Genomic DNA, 23,190 nt, shown 5'->3' with positions numbered 1-23,190 from the left:
GGAAGTAATATTTAATCCTTGACTATTATATACGCTGAACTATTACTATTATTACCATATTTTTGGTCCGTTATAATTATTTCTAAGAAATGGTAGCTCTTTGTTATTTATCGTTTCCTAACATTGAAACACTAGTGTTACGCACAGATATCCTGCAAGTTTAAGAAATTCTGACTTTCTTAGCACCGATGATCTCATGAAGTCATAAAGCACTTATCGAGTTAGCAGCTGCCTGTCACGCGCCACGACTCAGGAGTTCCATCCCTTTACATTCTGTATCAGCATATGCAATTCATAAGGGTTGATTGCGTACTATGGTCATTGCGAAACACCTACAGAACTCCTGTGCGAGCCCTCGCTGGTCGCTTTGTACCCTCGAGGGCTGGTAACATGGGGTTGATCACTTGCAAAAGTTTACCGATCATACTGAACTAATCATCACTCATGCAAACTCAAATATGTAAAAAACTAGTCCGCGTGTTTCTCCTCGCGAACAACTCTCGTATAAGCAACTATAATAGCCTCATCTCGAGTAGTTTAGAGTTAGTGTGCGTCAATGGCTTTTTCAATAATCCACACCACCCACACTCAGTTTTGTAATACAGTTCGTTCTCTAATAAACGTTATAATTCTTATACTAGCAAGTGATCCTTCCATTATTTACTTTACTGGCTAATTAGTAGCCCTTTACTTGGTGACAAATAATCTTTGGCAAATAAATACTTATCAGCTTATCATTCCGGCGGCAAATGATCTTTGCTGCTACAATTCTCGAGCCTAGTGTCTTGAACAACTAGATTTATTCAATAATAGCACAGTTAATAAAATTTTGATTGCAGTATGAAGTTTCCTAGAATAGTGTTAACTATTGTTAGTATTGGAGATTGTATATTAGCGTAGCATTACAGGTTTGAAGACGCGTAGGTGTAACACGTGAAAAGAAGTCTGAGTGAAATGGAAAGGGATTGGAGTCAATGGGGTGTGTGTGATGTTGATTGTTTAATCAATTTTCTCTTATTATACTTTCCATGATTTGATAACTATAATATAATTATCTATCTATAATATAATATCTATAATATGATCGTAAAATGATAACATGTCAAAAACATTAAGTTTTCGTGGAACTTGAGGAGGTTGATATGAATGGAGCGTACGAGTTGCAAACTATTAGGAATAGATTGATTATCGCGTGTAAGGAGATTCAGAATTTAATGAGTCGTCGCAAAGTTTAATTGGATTCGGCAGAGGTTGAATACACATGGGTAACGTGTGGATATTAAAGGGTAGGTAACGTCCGGCTCTGTTACATAAATTTAAAGACCGTAATTTTATAAAATCGCAGTTGCCACGGATATGAATTACTTATCGCATTTTTTATGTCTTACCATAACTGGTTAGTGGTTTGGAAATTTCGAACAGTTTCATGGAAACTTGAAAAATTGTGACTGTTCAGATTAACGATATTTCGAGACATTCCAAGCTCTATGAATTCTAAGAATTTCATAAACTTTAAGAATTCTGAAAATCCCAAGGGGTACAAGAATTCTAAAGCCTTAAACACCTTGGAAACTCTAAGAACTAAAGGTATCCTATAAACTTTGAAGACTTCTGAAACTTTAATTTTCTTTTATTTCTCCAGAGACTTCCAAGAATTCATCGAATTTCAACGATCCTCAACGATCCTTCTCATCGTCATTTACTTTGTATCCAATCAATGCGTCGTTGAAAGCTCAGCAACATGATCTAATTATAAGCACGCGTTCTAAACGAAGCACATTTTTCTAGACTTCCGTTTTATTCGCATGTGGCGCATCTTTGCGAACGAAAGGATCACAAACAGCAAGCACTCATCAGATAAACGATCGAAATTGCTGGGAATTCCTTGAAGCGCAAAACGAATGTCTCGCCCCAATTCCCAATCATCCACCGGTTGAATAGCATTCTCTATTGGGTAACAAAATTCCCCGTCGTAAGCTCTGCGGATGGTAGAACGTGTCGAATCAGACGAGGACACGGTTCGCGGAATAAAATAACAATTAGCCATGAGCTTTCTTTTTCAAATTCCATTCCCATCCCCAGTCTCGACCAGTTTCCGATTGATACGACTTCGTTATTTCGTTACTTTCTTTATTTTGGGCGGAACGGTAAATTCTATCGATTCTTGCCCGATCGTTTGTTGTGGCAGGGTAAGAAATAGCGTAAGTCATAAATTAAACAATCGAGTATTGGCGCCGTCTGGTATCTAAGGATTGCACATTGCATTCTATTTTAAAGTTCTGCAGAACAAACGTAATGGCGACTTAAGATTAATATTAGATTGCAGAGTTTTATGCATTCGTAGGAAATTTGAAGGTGAAAAGGTGCAGGGTAGAATACATATAATATCGAAAAATGTATAAGATAGTGTAACATTTAGTAGGTGACATAATTTCTTACTTGGGTTCTATGTTTTTAATTATACTCATAAGAATATGAATTTGTATAAATATTCGCAGTCTAATGATATTTCACTGGATGGTGAAAGATGGTGCAAGTGATAGAATTTTTTAATTGAGAAAATTTGTGAGTAAAGTTAAACTTTAATGGTAGAATTACCAAGGTGATCAGAGTAACCAATTCATGATCTTAACAAAAATTTTATAGATTTATAACGAGACTGAGGGGAACTTGAAGGATGTTGGTTTTGGTTTGAACAGATGTGGAGAAGCTAGTTCACGTAAATATTCTATATTTAGAATTTCATTTTTCTGGATTTATTTATGAGGATGTTTCCTTTAAACAAGTTTTATAGTTTGTATTTCCTTTGAGGTTGTTGAAGAGTGAACTTTAATCAATCTGCTGTAAATAGTTTTCAGTCTGTGATATTATTATAGTCTTATGAAACTTCAGGACGTCTTGTTCAATTGAGAATCGTATTCCTATATAACTTAAGAGAACGTCAGATTTATGTGAAAGTCAATAAAGTGGATGAGACAATGGAGGTGAGTAATCTTGAAAGGGACAATTGATGTATAATATATAGCAAGACGATTAAATTCGACAGATTGCCGAGTGATAAAAAGTTTATATTTCTTAGAATTTATCCATTAGATCCTTTGACATTTTCAATTAGTCAGATGCTCTTATAAGAATACTTAATATTACAGTCTATTGTATTCAATTGTAATTTTTCATTTGTAATATCTTTTTCAATCAATTTACATTATCGAATTCTATTCCTCAACGTTATAAATATCAAAGGAAGTTCTAAAAATTAATTTCATATCGTTTTCTTCTTTCACCTAGATTCTATAATCTTTTCAAAATTTGGGAAATTCGAAGTATTTATTACAAAATAATCTACAAAATAATTCGAATTGCCTCAATGAAAAAAATTAGAAGTATTTATAGCATCGTGATAAATAATCTTTTAAGCTATTCATAAGCTATTTTCAGACGTTTTAATCACGATAACTTTTTTGCATTTCTTTTTCCAGTAAATAGTAATATTTCAAATTACAGAATTTACACAATTGTATAATTTTACAAATTACATGTTTCCTCGATTCACACAGTTTTTCCATGACATTTTATTCGCAAATACGATGAAATACTTCTCCAAATCAAATACACCTAACAATTCTCTCGCTTCATGAAGTCCTGTTTCTCAGTATCACGTTATCCAAGTATCAAACGCGAAACAGTATTAATGTATTTTCCATAAAGCTGTTTCCTCTTCCGCCGTTCTCTCGTTAAACGATAGCAGGAACAATGAACGGATCGTTCCTCCGTGTTCCTCCTCCCATTAACCCGAAATATTGAGCAGCGTTTTCGACGGCATGCCACGATGCAATTGGAGAAGGTGGAGGCCCTTCAGGCAACCATTATCGCGAATGCACTCGCCTCAGTTCGATCCCTTAATACGGGGTGAGCATTGGTCTGCGTTTGTCAGATAACGCGAGACTCCCAGCTTTTCGAACCTAGCTTTAAACTTTGACCTACCGGATCGAAACGAGATCAAGTTCAGCGTCAGCTTGCACCGATGAATCGATCACCGTGTTGCTTGACATGTACAGGTTTTGTTGATGATTAAAGGTCGATTAAAAGGATTATATTTCAATTTGAAATGACTGGGCTTGGTAGAAAATATGTTTTATCGTGCTTTCCCCTGTAGTTTTTTAATATATCGCGTAATATAAGTACAATATTTTAATTATAAAATTAATATATTTTTATCCAAGAAATGTGCGACTATTATTCTTTTGTCACGTTGAGTCTTTTATATGATTATCGTACATTTATGTATTGAAAAATACGAAAGAAATTACAGAAGCAATGTGTGAAATTATATTTAATGAACATATTTAAGAGCAGAACATGTGAATTGATTTGGCAGTTGGGAAACAGCTCGTGTACAATAATATTCATTGAAACAAAAGTGGTATTGGATGTCGAGACGTCGCCATAAGTTTCTAATAAAGAATATTATGAAGATATTTGATGTCTGATTATATATGGTAATATATGTATATGATAATAATATTTATAAGATTCGAAAGCATTTGCGGGAAAATTTAAATATAGAAACTGTAGAAAAGCAGCTGGTGTTTACAGATAGTATACTTGTTTTCCGTAATTATGTTAGCGAAAATTATGCCGGAATCGTAAACGAATGATTAAAAATTTAATAAGTAACTCCCAGGTCGCATCTGACCCCATTTACAATGTATCTTCTATTCCATTTACTTCGACGAACTCTATGCATCACTAACTATATAAAGGTGTTTAAATCTTCAGAGTGGAATTTCCATAAAACGATGTTGTTCCAAATGCTATTTTAAACAAGTTTGAGTACCGAAGCACAAAATGTTAGCGAGCCGAAAAACGATTGTTTACGGGATACAAATATTTATAGTTCAAAAGTTTAATATAACTTAACGTTTGCCAATATCTTTATTAATTTTGTTTTTGGTTTCATTTTTTGAGAATTTAATCCTGCTGATTATTTTCCTGCTGGAAAAGTCATTTTCAGCGTAATCATACTTTTTTTACATTAAAAAATATCTAAATTCCAGTAAAATATAAAATAATTGTTATTACTATGTATGATTACTTTCTTCAACTCTATGTTAAAGATTTTCTTAGAATTTTGAATCTTTTGTGTTTTCTATAATAAATCTATCTATCTATCATTTACTACCAGTTAGCAACTGAAATTTAATCTAGAGAAAGTAAATAACTGTTTAAATCAAATTTGTCACAAAAGAACGAACCATTTAATTGAATGCAAATTCCTTGGGTAGTTTATAAGAATTATAAATAATAATCAACAATTATATTCTCTCTATATCAAAAGGCATCAAACATATTTAAAAGATAAAAAAGAGATTAGTGTTCGAAATCCCAGTTACATACATGTTACGAAAGCTAGTTAGTTTCAGGAATCCAGCTTTGTTCTACGCCCACATTGGTCAATTATACTGAGAATTAACGCGTATATTTGATATCAAATAAGCTGAAAATGTTTCATAACATCGATCGCGTAACGTGTTACGCAATACACTTTTCATTTGATATTTAATATCGCACATTCATAAAAATAATTACATTTTTTATCGAGATAAAACCTTTATCCATTTTCGTCTTTGTTGCTGCCTTTCCAGGAACAGAGATGCCCATGATGGTAGGCATAAACTTCCAGCATAAAGTTTTCATAAAGAAACGTCTACATTATAGAAGTTTTTATTCGCTGCTCTTGATCGAGTCGACTCGAACGTGTGTTGCAATTTTAGCTCACACAAGTCGAGAATGGGAGAAAAAAGGTAGGGTGGAAAAAGAATGCTCGAAGAAACGCGGATGTAAATAAAAGAGGCGCAGTAAGAAAGCGAATAGGTAAGTTTGAAACTCGGGAAATTTCTTACGGAGTGTAGGAAATGTAATCGTGTGGCACAATGGTTTGCAAGTTTCGACCAACATTTACAGTTATTGCAAGATAAAAAAACATTTTCTTAACTTTCTGTAACTGAATTTCCTTATGGTTATAAAAATAAAATTGCAGTTTATTACGACCTGGTTGGGAAGAGTAAGAATTTGAGGAAAATTTGAGAATAGGAAACACAAGGTGATTCAATTGCAACACATGATTTCTTTGACAAATAGTCCTTTTGACTAGTAAAATGCGATGGAAACAAGAAAATTTAGTTTGAATGTTTGGGTCATGATTAATTTTTCTAATCATTAAACATCTGCGATATTGATAACATGTTCTTTTCATGCACGTTTTACAATAGGACATAAAAAGGATAACTCAGAGCTACGTAACTTCTACTTAAATTCGGCAACATTATAGAGATTTAATTCAAAAAAGAAATAAGTGAAACTATAATATGTAATTCTTTTAGTTCGCAGTTACTATTGGCTACCAACTTACATCTGATATAATAAAGTATGGATATCTTCTAATAAGAATTTCTTTTAATCTCTCCATTCAAACATCTTTTTTCATTTGGCCGCAGATTAATCAGAAAAAGAAACCCTGATCGAAGCCCCTGTGGCAACTTGAAAAGATGGATAAGGGGCGATACGGGGCAAAGGCTAGAGAAGCAAGAAGCATCGGGACAGGAAAGAGCGGTAGCTGGTCTGATAAAGCGAGGAACGGTGTGGAGATAAAGGGAGGACAGCGTAGGAGGGCAAGAAAATATAGATTGCTCGAGAACGACGAAGTTAGTGTCCATTGGAGGGAAAGAGACACATATATATCGGATCGATGCAGAGCACTATTCCGTGGGTGTCGAGTTTCGTCTCTCTCCAACCGATAGGATTTGGCCCAGTAGGAGGAAGAGAGACATTGGCTTACACCATCGTTCGTAAGTATTCTCACACTTACAAACTAATTTAGATATATGTATATAACGTATAATATAAAATGTTTCTCGAATGAACCTTTTCAGTTTAATTTTAGCCTTTGATCGTATCTCAGACAACCATATTATACAGTTGTTTGATGTTAGTAAAAATAATGTTAACATCAATCGGAATAAAGAAAAAAAAAGATATGACTGAAGGATAAAAACTGGTCCTGCAAAGACAAATGAGTTAAGTAACTTTAACGTTAGTTAACTGCTTGTTCAACGTTAGGGTCTTGAAATGATTTAAATATGTACGTGTTTTTAATCAAGTTCTAAAAATTTATATAGATTTTATCAAGAGTCGACTATCTATTACGGATAAACAAGGAACTTGAATGATGCAGGTATATTCCATGTTTCTGTCTAGAAGCATTTGTACCAGTTTCATGGTAAGATTAACATAAAAACTTATCGATAGAGAATCATTCTTTCGTTGTAACGTTGAAAATATAATAAAAATATCAAACAAGGTTGAATTGCGCTAGCTGTCGGAATACTTATACACGGTAGTGTTGTAGTGTACGTAACACGATTTCGATGGGAAATTGCGATCTACATATGAATTAGAATACTATGGCGGATGGACTGCAAAGGATGACCTCGCGAGTCTACCAATAGATGACGGAGATCACCGATTAGGGACGCCATTTATCCCGTCATTTCCTTTAGAAAGTGGCGTCAATTTCGCGAACAATCGGCCGTGATCGTACCACCGGATAGTGAATGTCAGAGTTCGCGCTGTGAATTTACCGATCAACTAAACACCGAACGACCTAAATGAGCAAGAGCACTCTCGCGCTCGATTCGGCAACGAGCGTTTCCGGTTAACGAGCGGCGCGCTGGATAACTGGTCGAAATAACGACGTCTTGTTCTTACTTACGTCGTGCTCGGAAAAGGGATAAAGGTTGATAAAGTGAAAAGATTGTTATGTGAGATTAAAAATCTTGGTGATAATATTATGGACTTGTTTTGTGACTATGGCCACAGATTTGTGGTTTATTGAGATTTCCGCCAAATGAAAATGTATTGTTATATCCCGAGATTGGTGCAAATGAAATGCTTTTTTCAAATGAAATTTTACCTGCATGTAGTTTATTCAAAATTTCGTATTTTCAATCCAAGTAACTTCTGTATTATTCAATACAGTATTGCAATAACTATTTAATTTCATTATCCCAGTTTTGTAAGAAAGTTTTAGGTTCTAGAGATTCTTAGAATGAACTTGTTATATTTTATATTTGTTATAGTTTATATTATGGACTTGTTATAGTTCACTCATTTACAGGTTCTTTTAATTGATAATTGATGGTAAGATATAATGATTTGTATGTATATTGTAGATTTTAAGAAATTATATGTATTGTTTGATAAGAAAATAAGGTTTTTATATGATACTATACTTCAATATGAACCATCAATTAAAATAAAATATGTATTGTTAGTAAAAGATATATATATATACATATATATATCCTGCACAATTTTTACGTAAGCAATCTAACTTAATTATGAAATGAAATTATGAAACGTAAAATCAGAAAATTATTTAGTTATTGAAATCTTATATATCGGGGATTTAGAGTAATCATTCAGTATCACGTATTCGGGGTTTGCAAATGTTTATTGCGTGACATAATTTTATAGCTTATCATTAGAATGAAGTAACGAACGTTATAAACGAACTTATAAATTGTATACGTTACTTAGGAAATACAGTGATTGCATTACACTGTATATGATCGTTATATGAAATGAGCTGCATCAGCTCGTTCGATCTAACAATATATACTAAGTGCGATAACAATGAATCGTAACAACTTCGCTTGATCCAAACGTAGATCGATGGTGTTATTTCAATCCGAAAATCGACATCGAAATAATTCATTTAAAACGGATTATTTACATGGTATAATAACTCACGTGTTCATAATTTACGCCAATATTCCTTTCTTCCTAACCAATGATGAATTTGGCGCGGTTGCATCGAATTCCACTCCCTATCTTCTTATTTGGTAATTTCACAATGCACTAATCAATAATAAAATAAAATAATAAAATAACTGATGCTAATATTATTACATACAATAATAATTTTACGCAATAACAATTTTACACTGCGACGAGGACCGTAGTTCGAATTACTTTGAGATATTTCAAACATCGAACCAATCGCGCATCAAGCTTCAACGAATGTATTAATCTGGTTGGCTCATAGCTATTGCAGGTAATGAACGGACCAATCAGCATTCGTATACTGTCAGCCATGTTATCTAGCTTGTTTCTACACGAAATATCCTTGTTATTACAGTTTGAACTTTCGCCGCGCTGTGTGTAAACTTTCGTGCTGCGTAAAATTAAGAAATCGGCGAAAATTTATATTTATAAATATTAGTTCCATATACAGGGTTTATGTATAATATTATTAGTGATTCTATGTGAAGAATGATTCTTTTTTTTCAAATATTCATTAAATTTCCATAAAGCGAATGTTCAATGGTGATCATGGCGCGTTTTTTGCATACAGATTTCGATTTCAAAATTTCTTTTGTGTTAGAATTACAAAACGTTAAAATATATGGGTTTAAGTAAAGAAAAAGATGCGCAAGAGATTAATTGTCGAAGGTTTTGTTCGTATAAACCGGGAATTTTGTGTTGTCTATATAATATTATACGTGAAATAATTCCAATGGTTCGCCTGCGCACTTACGAGTGATTATTGTGTAAAAAATTGAAAATTAATGCCAAATCGAAGAACTTAATGTTGGATTTTACACGGACAAGGATTACGATCGCAGATGACAGGAGAGGTGTAGAAGACGATGGTTGTATGCAAGGTAAGATACGGTTCGATTACTTAATTTATAGGCATGTCTATTATATTTTGATAATTTCGATAAATTACGTTTCGTTCGATGATGTCGTACACCAAAAGTCGCGGAATAACGTCTTAATTGTTCAGGTCGATATCACGGCGTAAACATATCTCTCCAGATATGTTTCTCCGTCGATAAACTAATATTCTTTCTTCATTTGTCATTTTCTCTTTCTTCTTTTATTCTCATCATTCTCTTTTTTTACAAGTGATTCGTATACAAGACGAATGGATCTAAGAAATTGTCGACGTGTTTCTCGATTATATTACTACTATTTACAAGAAAGACCCAATCAAGGGGGTGAAACGTGTTGTAGAAGGAACGATGCGATTAAAGATTTCATTAGAATACTCTGATGAACACAGGAATACTCGATTCCACATTTTACATTCTTACACTTTAGTTATATTAATAAATGCGACGCGAATGTTTCGAAATCTTGTGTTCTGTACATACAATATATTCTATATATATATTCTTCTGTACATGATCACAAGAATCCTGATATCTTCTTTTCTTTAAGGGAAAAACCTAATAACTGGCTCAAACGTGCAACTCGTTATTGCTTGTTATTTTAATATACTCTACCGCCTAAATGCTGTATGCTTCTGTAAAAATTCTAGGGTCTAGAGATAAAATATTAATCCTAAGTTGCAACGAACGAATTTTTTGCTTGGAAAAAAATTTTCTGGTTATTTTAATCTGTACAATGTTTTAATATTTCTAATAAGACTGATAAAAAAACGGAGATATCTTCTTAATTACTTTAAATGCAGGTCATTTAACGTTGACAGTTTTCTTGTCGAGATCCTAATCATTTAAAACAATGTTTCGTCTTTTGCCTTTGAAAAAAATCGCCGTTCATATTTAGCAGATTAATTTCGCGACAAATAAAACAATGTCTTTAGTTTCTTGTTCGATATTAAACACACTGTTTACAACGACACAGATCTTCTTCAGGTCTTTTGCATTTGAGCGGTCAATTAGAGATTTAGACACCTGTCTATTTTTCTTTTTTTCATTTTCAATAGTGGTGATCCAGAGTTAGGTTGATGATTCAGTGCCTGACATCAGCTTCATCGGCTGTTTGGTTTTCAAGGGTGCACGGCCTCAGGAATTCTTGACCTCTTTCGTGAAGCCATTTGTTCGCCACTAGAAATATTATATTGGTAACACTACTTAATTTTTGGGATTTTAACACATTCACTTAATTAAGAGTTATATAAAATATACTTTCAAGATTTGACAATTTAAATAATCTTAGAGTGAATAAGATAGAATATTCTGTATGCAATTTTTGAAGTATCGTATTGACATAAGTAGACTACAGGTACATACTGTGAAAACATAATTGAAGAAATAAAATACAATTGAAGATTTGTTTCACCAACAAATATTATACTTTGAACATTTTATATATTTTTGTAAGTTACATGCATCCTGTACATTTTTAATCTTTATCATCTTTAAATTTCTTATGAAGATATAAAAATCCACAGTCTATCGATAGAACTATAAGATGCATATATAGATAAAAGGTTTAAATGATTTACAGAACCAAAAACGTATCAACTACTGTCAAACTATTGGGAAAGATAGTTTAAAATTTGTGATAAATAGACATAACGTTTTACAGATTCAGCTATCTGAAAATTGCTTCTATTATTTGTGTTTACTATGTTCTATTTAAAAGCAGCAAATGTATGTACCACTGACTTTTGTAGCAGAATATTATATCTTACTGTAATATTGTATTAAATTAAAGCGTTACATATTCACATATTTACAACTATTCAAAGTTACAAAGCAGCTTGTTTCACACTTTCTTGCTGTTACTGATTTTCTGTATAGTTGAACAGTAAGTAGCGTTGATACTTGACATACCCCATTTAGAACCAGTAAGAACAGGACAAGCAGCATGTCTTGTTTTGAAATCTCCCTCGCCGTTTGGTTTAAGGTTATACCAGAAAGCTGCACTGCCTTTCTTTGGCCATAGGGAGATGTTGATTGCTGTAAAAACTGTACCACCACCTTGCTCCACGTCACTCATCTGAAATAGTTAATAATAAATTAATATATTAGTATATTTTATTTTATCCTAAAAGTGTATTATTATTGGTATATTAGATCGAGGCTTATTTCATACAATTAAAACATCTGACAGTATTTGAGGAATGAAATACATACGTAATATAAAACTGTAGCAATGCGATTTCCTGTTCCCAGACTTTTGAACGCATTTGTTTCCTCTTTCTAAATACAAGTAATTTAAATTAGAATTAGTTATTTACCGTGGTTGCTAATTCAGTTTATTAAATAAATTAAATTAGCTTAAAGTTTCTACTCACTCGTGCAAAATCAAAGTGTGGTTCGTAGTGGCCACCGATACCGTAATTAACCACCTGCAATTCCTCTGCCGTGTTGACAGTCATACTAGTCATATGCTCAACGCGTCTGCTGACAGCAGCCACATGTTCATGTTCGTGCTCCTGAAGCCATGCGCTCTTACTAATCCTATAATTCGCTATCTCTAAGGCACCAGTTTTGTAATTCTGCACCGTAGCACGTTTGAACTGTAAAGTAAAATAAAAAGACAAATGAACATTATACGTCCTCTATAAAAGGATTTATAACACAATATAGCATTAATCGATGAAAAATCTAAGAAGATCTAAGAATTATTTTAAAATCGTCTTAAATTTACGTTGAAGGTATCTTCAAATCACATTTTCAGAAAAATTCACAAGAGTTCATAATGCTTGTTATACTATACGTTACCCTAGGTTGCGCCATTCTTTTAATCGTCTCGATTTCCTCATCGTATATCACGTTATGATATACTACTATCCTTGGGTCCAGATAGGCCTCCTCTTCCTTGAATGGCGCAATTTTCAAAAACGGAATTCCGCGATCAACGTAACGACACACGAGGTTCTTCTGTATTTCCGGAGGGATCGACACCTCTCCACGGCATAGCATTTCGTAGCGTTCCCTTTCTGTCATTTCTTCCCAGGTTTTCATTTTTTCCTCCGCGACTGTGAAGTGCTGCAATGTAAGAACGAGCAATTATTAATAATAATAATAAATAATATTATAATAATATAATTATGTTATAATAAATATTATATTATAAAAAATAATAGACATAAGTATACGCACAATTAGAAATTTGACATAGCATAGCTGACTAGAAATATCGATCATTGAAATAAATTGAAAATAAACTGATGGTAGTTTTTGAATATGATTTCGTTATATACGGTGTTTCATGTAAGTATCCTAAATATCTTCACTATGATTAAACATTTAAACATCATTTCACTTAATATCGACCTCGACTACAATCTTTCTATTATTTTTACATTCCTCCCTTAAGTTTTATCATTTTTTCTCAACATGTCTTCTTATCAATAGACATAAAACAGAAGTACTATAGAAATCATCACAGGCAGAACTGTTACAACGAAATTGTTCTAAATAGAATATACTCTGAAGTTCTACTCTATTGTAATTCATTATCTTACCTGAGCAGGAACGGCAGTATCGTCTTGGCCGTCCTCGCCACGTTTCTTCTTCGACTGGTTAGCTTTGCTCTGGATTTCCTTTTGATAGTAAGCTCGATTGCCCAGAGCACGTTCGTGAGTCGGCACCAACTCCAGGAGCTCGTTCGTCATACTTAAAGCTCGTGCCACGTTTCCTACGCACAGTGAACTCATAATAATGATTCGTAAATAAAATTGTACGCTATGTATTGATAACATATATATTCGTCCCGCTTCTCCGTTTATAGAGAAAATATAAAAACAAAATAGCAAATAAAGTAAATAGATAAAAAGATGTAAAAGTTTTTAAGTATGTATACCTATGTTATAAAGCTTATGTGTGCACGTAAAAATATAAATTAAAATTAAATATGTACTACTTCAGAATCAAGTAAAACTCTTATCGTCATCTATGATGAACTGGGTGTTAAATTCTTCCGTAAGGCCGACGTTAAGTTAATTCAACGATTTCACGGTAGAAAGGGTTAATGTCGGCATTTCAAATACCTGGCATGATACATCCGACGAAGTTTTAACGAAGCTTTAAACAAACTAACCGGCTGAAAGTTGGCCATTCACGATGGAAAATTTTAACGTCAATTAAATTCCTCCTCAGGCTTCTTTCAAATACCTTTTTCCCGCGGTCGCTGTTTGAAATTGATTTCACGGGCATTAAATTCACCTTGGGAACTTCGAACGCAAACGAGCACGCTTATTGACACGGGCTTATTGGCCTCTTCGTTCCTTCGTTACAGACCCTTCCCGATATTTCGAACAACTGTGATAATTCCACGGTTCGTTTAACTCTGTCGTTGGAATTTTTAATTTTTAAGTTTCTTAAGATCTTAGCGTCACACGAACGAAATTGTGTTGCAAAATATATTATTAAAAATTCATAGGGATGAAAACGTAATTAGATAAAAAATAACAAAATGATAAAAGAATAGACTAATAAAAAATATATAATTAAATCATTTGATCTCTTCTTTTTTTATTTAAGATTCATAGTCATAAACGACTTAACACAATTACATTTATCGTTTAATTCTCCTTCATTATTATTGCATGTTATTCTTGGTAGTTTTTAATGTTAGGTTTCGAAATGCGATTCGAATCTATAAGTTGAACAAAATTATACAAATAAAACGGCGGACGGTTTGCAAAGTTTGTAACTGTGGAATAATGTGGCGGATACACGTGTAATTTAGTTCCTAATTTATATCGCGCGACTTTTATGAGGTCACAACAATTTTTCTCTCAGTTTCCTGCTCGCAAATCTTTCGTCACGCGTGGACTGAAAACCGCGTGTAATTGTTGCTTTAATTTGTTGGATGAATAATAAAATAAGCATGCCATTCTTCAAATGTTGTTTCAAGCCGGCTATGCAATTTTTTCTTTCCTTGCGTAATAATAATTATATTATTACAAAGATTAAAAATGTGAAATTATAACAAAATTTCTTTGATGTATCTTTCGCTAAAATTTAACGTTAGAATTACTACGGTAATTAACACGATCAATTCATAATTTTTCGCAGGAATTTTACGATAAATTTTTGGAATCATTTTTCTGGAAAATATATTGATTCGGAATTTACTCTTCTCCTTGCATTATGCACTTTTTCATGTATATTTAATTTCATCTCTTTGGTACAAGAAATATACTCTAGTCGTCGGTAGTTGCAGTTGTAATCATGATTAATAACCGATAATGAAGTTGTTTTTGTTGGTGTACATACCTTGCATGTAAGTTGAGAATGCCAAATATTCTAATATGTCTGGTTTCGAAGTTGTGGTAGCGTTTTGCTCCTCTTGAAGACGATTCATGGCTTCTTGCATCCAAAGTACGGTATGATAGTAATCACGATTGTGATAAGATTGTCTCCCAAGTTCGAAACAGTCGCTGGCTGCAAGAAGGGAAAAGGATTAAAACAAATTAATTAATTTATTAAATTTCCTTCTTTGAATCTTAACACTTTTTATGTTGAAAACACTGAAGATCTTGAAGAAGGAAGATTTTATTTTTTCTGTTCTGACGATTGAAAAATTATTGTCAAAGAAGAAGACAAATCTCTACTAACCTATGAAACAATATAAAAATACTCCTCTTAAAGTAATAAAAGGTAAAAGTAAAACCTTTAAAAAACGAAACTTTTTATACAGAGTGTCTCAGGTTTTTCTCTACAAACTTTGCAAATCTTTTATAGTTAAAAATAAAATTAACATGCTCTGTAAGAAAATTGTTAAATTCCGTAAATGCTTTATTAAAAACTTGCAAGCGAAATATAGAATATGTAAAAATATGAAATGTATGATACTATTGCTCTTAAAACTTCAATCTGGAATAGCAATTCTTTATATTTTATTTACTACAGACCCCTTTAAATAGTTTTTATTTGTCGCGGACTCCTAAGACGTAGTTATAAATTTAAATCCCTGATGTACTTCAAATATGTATATTTAAAACACTCATCAATTGTTCATCGATAATCCTCAAATTTGGAGAGACGAGATTTAATATAAATAAATAAATACATTCCTATTAAAGAATTTTTATTCGAATAATAAAATAATAATCTATGTATGTGAGCGTCACACTGTGAAGAATTCGCTGTCTCCGGAGCGTCACAAATTAAACAGTTAGCTGTTGCGATCTATTTGAAAAGTGTGCACCTAAAATGTGTCGCAAAAAGTAAGCGACGACGAGTATACTCGTCAAGCACAGAGTACGTGTGGCTGTTACAATATAGAATGAAGTTGTAATGTGATGACTGTTTTATTTTTTAATTTTATTACTGGCAGGGCTCGTCGTAACACAAAATATTGCTATTTCTTCACGACGAGTATACTCGTCAGGAACAGACAACTAGTTAAGAAACTCTAAGCTAGAATAAAATCCATATTGAACCAATATCGCGGTTATATACTATATATATCGATCCGTTGTATATATTTAATATAACCTTTTAAAAGAAAGTGTTTATAGTTTTTTGTCACACGACATTTTAGCTTCACTTTCATATGTACATAGAATTTTCTTCTATCCGTATGAAAAATTTGTACGAAAAAACTCGGGACACCGTTTGTACAACCAAAAATATATCGTTTCCTCGTCTATCTACGCTTTTCAATTTCACCGTTGCGGAAAATTCACGAGGTCGACAGAATTTCCAAGTGGCACTGTTCCAAAAAACAAAACACCGGCGAACGAAGGAAGAGAATTTATTCCCACGATTTCGACTTATTTCTACTGCAGATCCAGAGTCATTCCGTTTTCTGATTGTCTTGAGGACTCTAAAGCCCAACCCTGTATAATTCATGACTCTATTATCATAATTACATTCGCAATAACAGCGCGCGATGAAAAATCTGAAAGTTAAAGCTGAAAAAAACAACCTTTCCTTTAACTTTAATATTTTTTGAATCGAACGACCTCGCGAACTTCCTTCGTCGAATTCTCTGTCGCCCCGTTTATGTATTCCAAACGACGCCAAACAGAAAAAAAACTTCGTCTCTCGCCCGATTCTCTTTTTTTCTTTGCTACCTTCTCCACAAAAAACTTGCTTCGTTAATTAATTTCTCGATAGCTGGTGTAGAATGTGGCGCTCCCCTCCAAAAAAAAAAAAGAAAAATAGAGATTATTAAATACCAGACGTTGCCAAATTTACTAAATAAGACAACCCCTAAAGACCAGAAACTTTTATATTATTTTATCGAATTACGTATGATCCATTTTGTTCTATCAAAATAAAGGTCACAACGTTCGACAGATTAGGTTTCATGTTTGTATAAAAATGTATCGTTGTAAAGACGTGCCTGTAAAATAAAGACACTTTTCGGACAACCTAATAATATCGTTCCTTCGAAACGAATTACACGTAGCGATTAAAAATAAAAGAATTAAGGAACGATATTCCTTTTCAAATTAGAAATGAACATTTGAATTGGTGTATGGCATTAAAACCAATAACAGAAGATTAATTTGGAACGATGTGAGTAGAAAAATACCAACTGATTCATATCACATTCGTAATAATAGCACACGATTATCGCCTATGAAAAATCTGGAAGTTGAAGCTGAGAAAACGAATCTTCTTTCTAACTTTGACATTTTTCGAGTCGAACGATCTGACAAACTTTCTCCATTACGTATTCCAAACGTTGCCAAACAGTGGAAAACTCGTTCCTTTCCCTTTCTTTACCACCTTCACCGCGAAGAACTTGCTTCGTTAATTAATTTCTCGATAGTCGGTGCAGATTGCGAAGTTTCTCGTGGTTACATCGCGAATTTATCCGCGGGAAGTTCCAGTGGATTGGTAAATAAAACGGTTTATTCAGCTGGTGCAGGCTCTGTGATGAAAATAAAAGAGATACGCAGAGTTTTACGCGGCTATAACGAGGTTCGAAATGGTATCGTAAACGTGGTAGATCGCGAATAGCTTTCCTGGAATCGTTTACGCGATCGCATAAAACAATGGAGGAGAGAGATTATTCGTTTTATAATTTAATCAGAAGCTTGGAACGATTGGCGGGTGGAACGCAGAAGTCTCGCGTTGTTTCTCGCCCGTATGAGCTTTCACCAGGTTATTCGGATTAAATTTATCTTAATTTAATTTAGTCCGCTGTGTACAGCTAATTAAATGGAATTTCAATTAGCTACGAAGGCGGTGAAGCTTAGATCCGCGCGATACTTGATTAAATTGAACAATATTTTAATAACGTGGCTTTGTAAACCGTATTCCGTTGGTAATGTTGTTGTTAATTCATCGTGGTTTGTTAACAGCGACTAATTGTGTTGGTTTAGCATTGTCTGGGTTAATAAATATTTTTGGAACATATTTCGGATCTCGTGAAATTCGTTATGGTGTATGCGGATTCGTGAACATAATTTTGAACTTCATAGGTTCTTAAAACATTGATATTTACATACAGCGGTAGAAACATTTTTGGGCGACATTTCATTGTCGAGCTGTTAGTTTTAGCCCTACTGGTCTCTCTTTGTTTTCTATCTCAACGTTGCTTCAGTTTTGATAAACAAAAAGACTTTTACTGCTTTAAAAGTAGCTTTAGTATGAAACTTAAGATACTCTTGACGATTAAATTGAAGATAATCTACAGAACACTTTGGAGTTAATTAACTTTGTCACCATCCATGTTGTACTTTAACATGACATCAACTATTCAAACAATAAATGTATTTGTTTTCGATAAAATTGATCTTAAATATATTACGGCGCTTTCTTTGGCGAAACATCGAAATAATTGATAAAAAAAAAGATATTTTCCATATTCTTGAGGAGATTAATTTTCCCACTCACAGTTATTCTCTCCCTTCACAAAAGTATTATTCTTTTACTTTCCAATTCTTTTTAACTCACATTCTCCGAAAAAGAGAGAAGGCGGAAAAGATTGTCGACGAAGAAAGGTAAAAAAAAATATTCCAAATCTACAGGGAGTAGATCATTCCCCATTAGCCATTCAATATTCATCGAATTCCCCATGGTAGTGTTTAAATGATGCACGGAAACGATCCGTGGTTCGTGTTGGTGGAAAAATCGTTTCCCTGTCGCGGTAAAAAGCGCTAGCTTCTACCGGCCAAAAGAAAGAGCAAGGTAGAAGAAAGAAAAAAATAGAACAGGGTAGAGAAAAGGAAAAAAAGAGAGAAAAATGGTGGCGACAACAGAAACTGCGAATTATCGTGGCACCATCGAGGCGAAATCGTAGGGATGGTGCCGCTTTGGAAAAAGGGACACGGCGTTGATGAAAGAAATCGCGTAAATTATTCATGTCGGGGATCGCTAAGTACAGGTAACATCGTGCGCCAATATTCACCTCGATTCGCTACGTTTTGCTCTGCTGTCCGATCCGAATAAATAATTCACCGTGAAAAGAAGAGAGCAAGTTCTCCATCGTGTTCTCCTTTTTCTTTCCTCTCTTTTTCTTTCATCCCTCTTCTATCCGCTGGCTAATGCGATAACGAGGAGTGGTACCTCCTAATGAATCATTTACCTCGTAATGCCTAATCTTTCGTGGATTTTATTGTCGTGGAATAGACTGGTTTTTATCGGAGTGGAAGTTTTTTGATTTGTGGCGGTGGAAGTACCATCTATTAGCTTTTAATGTATTTGAGTGTACTATAGCATACGTAATTTCGATTATTTAAGACAAAAACATTTCCAACGAAAGTTCATTGGTATCGAACGTAGAACGCACTGACGTAAGAAATACTTTTTAAAAGTAAACATTTAGTAGAGATTTTTTCATAAAATACAGAAGTTAATTTGTACTTTTTGAGTAGCAGTATATATTTTTCCAATTCTTTTAATTCTTTCACCGTAAAATTTTGTCCAGAGATTTTGCAATAATGGAAATTATGTTTTGATCAGACATTTGAAATATATCTTTGCGAATATTTTAATCCATTGATATTAATGATATCGATTTAGGAATAAACACTACATATTTCATGTGAGTTCTGGAAACAAAGTGTTTCTACTTACATGTTCATCCCTCTATATATCCATCTTTGAATAACTATCATCTTTAAAACGTTTCCTCTCGATATCTCAGAAATATCTTCCCTCAAAAATACCGAACACTTCAAGTTTGACGTTATCAGTTGGCCCAAAAAGCTCTCGCCTTGACGCTTCGTTTCCCAAGCTTCTTCTTTTTCTTTCCTTTCCTTATTATCACAACATTTTCATCGCGAAATCGTACCTTATTGTTCGAAAAATCTATTCGGAGGAACGTGGTAAAAAAAGCTCGATGCTTTCTCTCGGCTCAGCGGAGGAAACCATTTGCTTTCACGGAAGCGAATGGAAGATCGGTTGAAGTTTTCCCGTTTTGCATAGAATATAGGAAAAGTTTTTGAAAAAGCGGTTGCTTAGAAACGCGATTTGAAATAAACGAGAGAACATTTTAGCCAAGGCACGTACCAAGGGAGAGGGAATCTTCGTTTACAACGTGAAATTCCGCCGGTGAAAGCAATAAAAGTAGCGTCGTCGTGAAAACTCGGTTCGTTCCGAAGCGCGAACCTAAATTCGCGAAAAGGAAAAAGAAGAGAAATAAAAAGTACGTCGGTTGCTGGTTATTCATTAAAGTCTTGTTTCCCTGGATGTTAGCTCTCGCGAACAGAAGCTCACCGGCGAAATTAGGCCTTGCAAATGTGTTTACCTTTACGCATGTTTTGAGAAAACATTGCACTAAGTTAACCTAGGCAACATTCTCTGAAAGCTTTATCGACTTGCAGTAAAAAGTTTCACGAAATATGTGGCAGAACAGATGTCCCTTTATTATGAGATTCTTTGATGGCAATTAATTTTTTTTTAATACTGATACTAAGAAAATTTGACTTTATATAATCGTAAACGCAAAGAGAAAATTGTTCGTTCGTCAAATTAAACGTTGTTCTGTGTGGAAGGAAAACTTTTAGTCCACGTAAAAGCAACAAGAAAGATTTCTTATCAGTAGGAATTCAGAAACAGAATTCTTTGCTGAAATAAAATTAAACATAAAAGCAGTCGAAGGAAGGCCAGAAAGAGGAACTTTTTATTGGCAAAAACGCGAAGAATAAAATTCACCCAAAGAATAGAATCTTCCTACTATCGATGCAAATCCAAAAATAAATTCTTTAGCGATGAAGAACCAAACATATAAGAGGTCTGAATCAAAGGAAAGTCATAAATAACAAATCTTTGTCGAGGAAGGACGCAAAAGAGAAAGCTCTTTATGGAAAAGAAGCTGATCAACCTTGCACTTCATGGAAGAAAAGCAAAGGAAAGAACTTTTCAATGAACGGAAGCTACAAAATGAAATCAAAAGTGAGACTTTTAACGCGCTTTTTCATACGCTTTTTAAATTTAAATTACATTTTTTTGAATTAAAATTTGAAACACAAATGGCGTGGATCATCGATGGGTCACGGTGTTTGATGGTAAAAACAAGGTGTGACCCATCGATGACCCACGCCGTCAGATAAAAGCGTAGATTTTGTCACCTTTAAGTTTGAACCTGTTAATCGAGATAATATCAAAAACCATATCTTTCTATCAACGTAACTCGAACAAGAAAATTTTCCTCCGAAGAAGAACGATAACTATAAGAGCTCTCCCTATCAACGAAAAACCAAAGAGGGTAAATCTTCATCAAAAAAGAACCAGGAAGTAAAATTCTCATCGAAGAAGTGGTAAAAATAAACAGAAAACGATCAGCAAAGGCAAATAAAAAACCAAAGAAGAGGCACGTATATACGAACCACTTAATCCGGTGCTGTACTGGACCCCATTTAACACACCCCTTGCGACCTGTGCAGTTTCCAGTTTATACGTGTCCTGTAGCCTCATCAAAGCGACAGCGGCGCCATTAAGGTCCTCGTCAGTTGGGAATTTAAGGTCGCTCCGTGAGTTGGTGATATTCGCGACAAACGACTTGCCCACGTCCTGGGTAATCAGCTCCTCGACCCGCTTCCAATCGGTGGTCAGTCTTTTCACCAGCAAATAAGCGTTGATCGGATTCGACAGGTACTGCTGAATGTTCCTCGAAGCCTCTTCGTGTTCTCTGGCGTAATCCTCCACGTTTCTGCAACAACGATCAAATATTTCATTTTGTAGAACGTTCTGTTTCGTTTTCGTTTTCATAGTTTGAACGAAAAGTCTCGAAACGTGAATAAATTGATAAAAGTTTCCACGATTCTTTATACTCTATGGTATAGTCTTTGCAGTAGGTTTCTTTTAGTTTTATGGAGTTTCTTGGATTTAGTTAGGAATATAGAAGTTTGTCGTTTCTTTCTCTTTTTTTTTTTTTGACACAGTGTAGGTAGGTTTGTTAAAACTTGCTTGGATTGTTTTTTAACTTAATACGCCCTTGGTATATTTCTTTCGGATAGAGAAAAGACCTTTGTATCTCGATAGATGTTTTCATGGTTTTCATCTGGATCTAAATAACGAGAATTTTATACTCAGCGTGTAAAACAGATATATGAACTGCTGAAAAGTTATAATAATTAATCCTGTAAATAAAGAAGAAGCAGAGAGAATTCTGTTTACATAATTGTGTGAAGTGTGGAATTTACGATTATTTATTTCATTTTCCTATCACGAAATGAACATAATAATATGGAATTAAATAATTTGCTTCTTCGAGAATTCTGACTATGATCATGTATTCACGTGATTATGTTATAAAGATTTCTAAAAATGGAGTCGATCAATTTGCTTTCTGAGAAACTTTGCTTTCTCTTTCAATCAATACAGTTTAAATATTCAAATCAGTTTCTTATTCTTGAAATACTTCAATTTTCAGCATTTAACTGGTCTCATTTAGTCTCCATAAGAAACAATTTCATTCGCTTCTCTACTCATACGAAATACTTGAAATCTTTTACAGTCTTCCATAACGATGGAAGGGTAATAAAGTCAAGGTTCCGCTGCGATACTTAGTTAACGCACCCGCAACTGTACAAACGAGGAAACGCTGATTTCTGCCGGTTTCCGGTGATTACCTTTTAATGAATTTAGGAAATTCAATCTGCACCGCAAGGAATCCAGCGAAACGGCGTCGTAGACGCTTTTTAATTTAATCTCTCACAGCAAAGGGGTTGCTATGTTCCTTTATTTTTTCTCTGCTATACCAGACACCGTTTTATCGTGATTCAGCAGATGTTTCCCTTGATTCAAGGGGCACGTTCGTCACTTCCTTCTTTTTTTTTTTTTTTTTTTTTGAAATGGAAGGATATATGGAACGAATAAAAGATAGAATAAAAAGAAAAAGTAACAGATATAGTAAATAAACAGCACATAAATATGATTTGCCAATCGACAAGATAAAAGGAAGGTGACATGTATTAAATCGTATATATCGTACATATAATGCGTGAAAATTTCCGCT

At 33.9% G+C, this 23,190-nt stretch overlaps 2 protein-coding genes across 6 annotated transcripts in view; one reads left to right on the top strand and one right to left on the bottom strand.

Moving 5' to 3' along the window:
* Nucleotides 1-23,190, top strand: part of LOC132916426 (caspase-1-like) — a 223,250-nt gene that overhangs the window by 158,939 nt on the left and 41,121 nt on the right. The window lies entirely within an intron of this gene.
* The window catches only part of LOC132916297 (prolyl 4-hydroxylase subunit alpha-1), a 295,125-nt gene continuing 280,428 nt past the window's right edge, over nucleotides 8,494-23,190 (bottom strand). For all 5 annotated transcript variants that reach the window (XM_060976181.1, XM_060976188.1, XM_060976197.1 and 2 more), the window contains 8 exons: nucleotides 21,560-21,882; nucleotides 15,045-15,212; nucleotides 13,289-13,461; nucleotides 12,543-12,809; nucleotides 12,113-12,337; nucleotides 11,952-12,017; nucleotides 11,649-11,814; nucleotides 8,494-10,916 (listed from right to left, as the gene is read on the bottom strand). In XM_060976181.1, the coding sequence (XP_060832164.1) occupies nucleotides 10,822-10,916; nucleotides 11,649-11,814; nucleotides 11,952-12,017; nucleotides 12,113-12,337; nucleotides 12,543-12,809; nucleotides 13,289-13,461; nucleotides 15,045-15,212; nucleotides 21,560-21,882 (1,483 nt within the window). In that variant the 3' untranslated portion in view covers nucleotides 8,494-10,821. The remainder of the gene's footprint in view (nucleotides 10,917-11,648; nucleotides 11,815-11,951; nucleotides 12,018-12,112; nucleotides 12,338-12,542; nucleotides 12,810-13,288; nucleotides 13,462-15,044; nucleotides 15,213-21,559; nucleotides 21,883-23,190) is intronic.

Source organism: Bombus pascuorum, chromosome 1 (genome assembly GCF_905332965.1).
Source record: "Bombus pascuorum chromosome 1, iyBomPasc1.1, whole genome shotgun sequence".
Taxonomy (NCBI): domain Eukaryota; kingdom Metazoa; phylum Arthropoda; class Insecta; order Hymenoptera; family Apidae; genus Bombus; species Bombus pascuorum.
Note: the sequence above shows the minus strand (reverse complement) of the source record. Positions and strands in the feature narration are given on the sequence as shown.